At 32.9% G+C, this 6,381-nt stretch overlaps 1 protein-coding gene across 8 annotated transcripts in view; it reads right to left on the bottom strand.

Annotated features, from left to right (window-relative positions):
• Positions 1-253: 253 nt before the first annotated feature.
• MBNL2 (muscleblind like splicing regulator 2) overlaps positions 254-6,381 on the bottom strand; it is a 158,317-nt gene continuing 152,189 nt past the window's right edge. For all 8 annotated transcript variants that reach the window (XM_036831100.1, XM_036831099.1, XM_036831103.1 and 5 more), the window contains one exon: positions 254-3,048. In XM_036831100.1, the coding sequence (XP_036686995.1) occupies positions 3,034-3,048 (15 nt within the window). In that variant the 3' untranslated portion in view covers positions 254-3,033. The remainder of the gene's footprint in view (positions 3,049-6,381) is intronic.

Here is a 6,381-nt window from a genome sequence, read left to right as displayed (position 1 = left end):
CTTCATATTCAGGCAGAATTCTGAAGATGAGGGCTGAGTGGTGGGATTTATTTTTATTTCTAATTTCAAAGAATAATAGAAGTAGTTCCAAAATGATCCTTGTAAATTGTTTTTCTTACTGTTGAAAAGTCCAAAAATCCAAAGCCTGCTCTTCTTTGAAGCTACGAAATGTTATCTGTATGAATGTAAAAACCATTTGGTTTGGCTAATTATCAATCTGTCTCAACAACAAAAAAAGGAGGATGACCAGAAATCCTTTTAAATGCTTCTTTTATTTCATTGGTTGTACATTGGGTGAGTGAACTGAATATTACAACCAAAACATAGAATTGATACAAATTAGACTCCTGTTTACACTGTAAGGTAATGAATGAGGGAATTCTTTAAGTGTTACAGAAAGATTTAGTAGAAATGTTACCAGTGATATGGCTCAAAGAATATTTAGGTGAAGTGCTGTTATATCCTGAAAACCAAGAGTGAAATGTAGTTCCCATACAAGTGGCGAGTTCATCTCTTAACTACAGTATTTGTTGAATTGCTATCATCATGTCTTGGATATTGGTGATTTTGTTCTGTAATTAAACAAAGCATTTAAGATTTATTCATCATAGTCAGACTTCTGAATATAAACAAACTTTTGGCAAATAATATTTATACAGAAAAATAGTTTTAGATCCTCTCAAATCCCAGAATTATTCTATAAAATTACATTATAAATAAATAAAAAGCAAAATCTGTTGTACATATATTTGTACATCTATGCATTTGCCTTGCCTCCTCCTTATTGTAAATGGCATATTTATGACTCCTTGCATATTACAATCACAATTCTGGAAAATGGATATCATAGTAAAAATACAGTCTTCTATATTCGCTTGGGGGGTACAGGTGATGTTTCTGATGCTCCATTATTAAAGGGCTGAAAATAGTTGTGTGCTAAAAACTTTAAAAATCAAAATCATGAAACAAAAGAAAAAAAAAGACAATGTTACAATAATTAGTCTACAAAAATATTTCAGTGATTCCCATAATTTACCTTTTAGTAATGTATACTATGTTTTCAATGAGTTTAAGTGAATTAACAAAGAAAAAAAGAAAAAAGAAAATAAGTTTGAATGTTTTAGGCAAGTTGTAGCATAACTACATTGTTATAGCTGAGAAAATTACAAATATCAATAATACATAAAGATGAAACTACCAAAGAAATACAAGTTAGATACAATACTTTCCCACAAATTAAAACAAATGCAACAATACAAGCACTATGTAAGATTACACTTAGAATGTGATTTTTTTTTTGATAGGGTTATCAAATCTACGATATAAGATAAATAGTCACTAGACTTTGACCAACATTAATTAAAATGGCAGATTTCTTTTTTCTCAAACAAAAATGATATGGTTGGTGCATCTAGTTTTCAGAACAGGCAGTGATGCCAAAATTTAAAATATTTTACATTCAATCTCAAAAGTCAAAATACTTCAATCACTAATACGTTCACAAAGAAAATGGATGTTTTAAACAATTACACATAATAGTAATTCATAACAGCTGTTTCGTTTTTTAAACAATAATTTAAAAACTATGTAGGTACTGTATAGGCTATGTGCAACATATAAAATGTGAAATATGAAATATTTGGTACGATAGTGCTTAAAATAAACTTTAAAACAAACTTTCTGAACAAAATTTAATTGTATCGCTATTACCTTGAAGATCAACCAAGTATTTAAAAAAGTAAACAACATTAAAATATGTTTCATCCATATATAGTATATATATATGTATGTGTATATATAATATGTATGTACTTGTATTAAAGTTTTTTATACTTTTGAGACATAAAATATGCTTTAAGGTGAAAGAATTAAAAGAACTATTTTTTTCCATGCTGTAGTCAGTTACAACCTTTTAATCCAACTTTTGAAATGCAAAACAGTAATGGATTTTTTAAAAAGTGAAACTATCTACTTTTTGTTTACATGGTAATTTAGATTAAAGTCACAGTCAAATTTTCAGTGACTAAACTCAAACTTACTTAAATTAGAATATTATACAGATCTCCTCACCTACAGCTTCCTTGTTTGTCTAGGTTTTTAGTTCAGAAGAGTTATTCTGTAACAGGCAACCGGATGGTGAGTTTGAAAGACTAATCCTTTTGATTAGACTGTTGGCATGGGCCTCTCATTCTTGTCAAGCTGGATGAAGTCTGGCAAAATCTAGGCACTTCTACAAAGTCTCTCTTATAAAACAATTTTAAAAATATACTTGTAAAATAATACCTTCAAGACTTTGTTTGGTGGGGTATGAAGCTCATACCGTGCAAAGTTTCTTTTTCAATCTAGTTAATGTTATTCTAGAATCACATGATTCAATGCGGCATCTCCAGGCAAACCAAATACCACACTTTGATGTGTCCCCAGTACTTGTGCTTGAATTTCCATTCAAATTTTAGACCTGCAGGACAGGTAACGGTTTTACTTCACTTCTCATCTTTGCTGCAGCATTCGTGTTGTCAAGAAGTGAAACATAGCTTTGATCCAGTAGGTAAATGAAATGACAGTAATTGAAGTTAGAATCGAACCTGCCCTTGGAATAGGTTTGTTTTTTTTTTTAAACTAATGCTAATTGTTTATTGCTAACTTTGAAATATTCTGAGTCAAAATGAGTAAATTGGTTGGACTTTCTGCATCAGCTATAGTTATGGAGATAAGACAATATTCCTAGGACAGAAACTATGTTTAGAAACCCTTTAAAAGTAAACTTTATCCTTTATGTCTTTAAACATCACAGCTGGTCTCAGGTAGTTAACTATCTTAGGTTGGAATATACTAAGCATACCATATTTAATACTCATATATGATATAGCAGCACTAGCTTCTTAGAGTTGTGGTCTGTCCAGAAGAACTAAATCTTTATTTAGCATGCAGTTTGTGGCAATTCTATTGAGGAGGAAACAGGATAGTATGTACAGTAACAATGTTTAGTTATTCTCAATGCAGATTCTTGGCATTCCATTCCGTTTCTGCTGATTATTTCAGAATTATCTGTTAAAGAAAAAGACAAGTGTGATTTAGACATCCTTCTTGAGGGAAGATAGCTAGTTTAAGTTTTACTCTTTGAAGATAGACATTTAAAAATAGGAATTTTCTGCAATTTCTCATAGTTTTGATGCAATTATAATTTTGCACAATCCCCACCCTTCATGCTGAAAATGTTTACACTTAAGCACTTCTGCTATGTGGCCACTGTAAAGAATGATGATTCAAATGCACAGTATTTTCTGTAAAACTGTGACTGCATATATATGGGCATGCAGTGTGTTCAGACCTTAATCTCTTTTTTTAGTTTTGGCTTCATATCTCTTTATTATATGTTCAATTCTCATTCAATTAATATTTGCTAATGTGATAAGGAAGTCTAATCAAAGAATTAGTTTGTACGTGAAAGGTTCTTTGTAAAGATTAAATATAGATATTTAAAAATGTGTAACAAATTAAGTAATACTTATCTATTAACTTGCATTTATAATTCAAAGATATGTTCCCATCAAAAGTAATTTTGTTCCCAAGATACAATAACAATTAGTTTCAAATTCAGGAACCACTTAAATGTCCCATGTTAAAGAAAAAAGAAATAACGTTCTAATAAAGCTGTTAAAACAGTCTTAATAATTCCAAAAGCACAGATAAAACTAAACTATCAAATACAAGTTTGATATAAGTTCATTTCCAACTCCATAACTTTGCAAAGGACAGGGAGTTTGCCCTGTGTGACCCAGTCAACTAAATATCCAGCTTACAAGCCAAGCTTTTGACACATTCTAACAAAAATATTTATTCTTTGTGCAATGCTTTGACCAAACTTTGTGCAGTTAATAAACAAAATGTTTATTTATTAAATAGCCGAGTCTTTGTTTACAAAATAACCAGTAAATATTCTTTATGATCAAGGTCAGCCAATATTCCTACACACTGGGATCCAATTCCCAATAAAAGCCTCATTTCTACAAGTATGATTTCTTATCCCATTATGTTAGAATTTATACATGTGGATATTTTTTACATTAAGTAGGTATTTCTGCAGTTAATATAAAACAGTTTTAGTACATATACTTAATTTCTCCCGTGAAATAAATATGAGTATCCTTTATTTTATTGGAATATACAGATATGTATGGAATTGATAAAAATAGAGGAAGAATTCATGTATGTTAAATATTTGTACTAAATGGAAACTCAAAACTTTGGATAAGATCAGATCTTTTTTTGTTTTTCAAAAAGTTCTAAGAATTTAAAATTAATTGGGAAAAAATATCTCATGTACTGATATACAAATAAAAATAATGAGATATAATGGTTTATATGTAAATACTATCATACTATCTTTGAACAGTCATTGCAAATAGCTAACATTAAATTCTTCAGATGGCTATATTATAGCTTCATTTTTAGATATTTGATTATTAAATAGGAATTATTCTATTTCATCCCTTAGCTTCAATCTTGTCTGTAAGTTTTCCAAATAAGAATGTGCCCTAGGACATCAGATCATGTATTTCTTTTTTCTTTCTTTTCACTTCAGCAGAAGTCTCTCTAAAATATTTATGGAAAACAAACTTGCAATTTCTTAAATTGATATATAATAATATATGTTTTGAACATATTCACATTCTTGCTTATTGACTGAAATGAAAATGCCATATAGGATGAAAATTCCCAGCCACCTGGAAAGAAAAAGTATCCTACAGAGAGCCCAGCAATGGGCAAATCTGTATTATAGAAATTAGTTACAATGCTTTGGACTTGAATTTGACAAACAGACGTGTCCAACCACCCAGATGTAATTGAACTGTAAATCAGCCTTGAAGTTAACTAAAAGCATTAACTGGGCTCACCCAGACTGCTTTTCCCCTCTTTTCCCCTCAGCCTACACACAATCCATTGTATGGATAAAGACGTAAATAAAAATGACCTCTGGTACTACTGAACTCTCAGCCGCACTGCTTCCTGGCATCTAGGCCAGAAAACTCTGGCCATACCCTGGACTATGTGTTGGGCTATCTTGAGGACTGTGTGTGTGATATTAAAAGATGAATTACACCCCTGCCAGCTGTGAGCTTCAAGAGGTTTAAGAGATTTGATCTTAGATGGTAGGAAAGCTATGGGTGTTTTTTGGTGGTAGCATTTTTCTCAAAAATACCGTTTGATTATTAATTTTTTTCCTGAGAAATATAGCTTGTTGGTACAGTCTGAATTAAGTGTACTCTGGGGTGAAATACATTTTGGAAATATAGACAGATCAGGAATCCAGATGAGGACCAGTTACCAACTGAGAGCCTCTTATTGAACTCCTGCCCCTTTGATCACTGCTTCTGATGTTAGAAGGCACATGATATTACAGGTCTTAGGGCCCACGGGGAGAGGAGGACAGTTTCCAGCAGGAAGGAACCTCTGGAGGGAAGAGGAGGGCCAAGTGGGCGTGTGTCAAGCGGGAAGGGTGTGGAGAAGCTGTTTTGAGGGAAAGAGGGCTCTTCTGTCTAGCTTTTAATATGGCTTTTCTTTAGTCGGATTATAGTTTTAATTCACATCAAAAAACCATAATTTAAAATAAGATGAATAGGTAATTTTATGTTTCCCTGTTGCCTCTCTTTGGAGATTCTCTTCCACACCAATTCAATATGAACATATAAAATATGTTCTGTATACGAAAACTTCTTCAGCCTCCATTGTAATTTCAATGGCCAGGAGGATCAAAAGCTTCTGGAGGTACCTGAATATTTCAATATAGATACAAAACATATATTCCTAAAAGAACAGGCTTATATGTGGTCCCAGAACATGGGCTCCAAGTCTGATATTGACAAGTCCTAATCCTGAGCTGGTCTATTTTAAAAAAATGGTTAATTAAACCACAGTTCACCAAAGTGACCTCTATAGACTGGCTGTCAGTGGCATCCTTCCTGCCCTGCACTCATCAAAACTGAGGCTGATATCCAAAATTCCTTCCTCAACCTCCAGGCACCGCAGCCCATGCTTTTTGAGAAAGGTCAATCGAAAACTCCCCTGGGGACTGCCAGCATGTGTAGAGGTCAGAGAAATAGCTACAACACTAGGTCCCCTAAAAGTCCCCTCCCTGAAGCATCGTTATTGTCTCTGTTTTAATTTTAATAGATACTCCCCTGATTTTCCAGGAGGTACTGAGAAATTTTTATCAGAGCCTTAAGAGCTATGTCAGTACTGCCGGTCATATGTCACAGACATGGAAGAGGCAGCGTGAACAGTGTCAGCTGGCTTGCACAATATACCAAGTACTTGTGCAAACCAGCATGAGCTTAGAGATGTTAGCTCAGTCTGCTCCCTGGCGTGGGAATCCCCTCC

This window comes from Balaenoptera musculus, chromosome 18 (assembly GCF_009873245.2).
Source record: "Balaenoptera musculus isolate JJ_BM4_2016_0621 chromosome 18, mBalMus1.pri.v3, whole genome shotgun sequence".
Taxonomy (NCBI): Eukaryota; Metazoa; Chordata; class Mammalia; order Artiodactyla; family Balaenopteridae; genus Balaenoptera; species Balaenoptera musculus.
The sequence above is the reverse complement of the archived record's forward strand: the minus strand, read 5'-3'. Positions and strand labels throughout refer to the sequence as shown.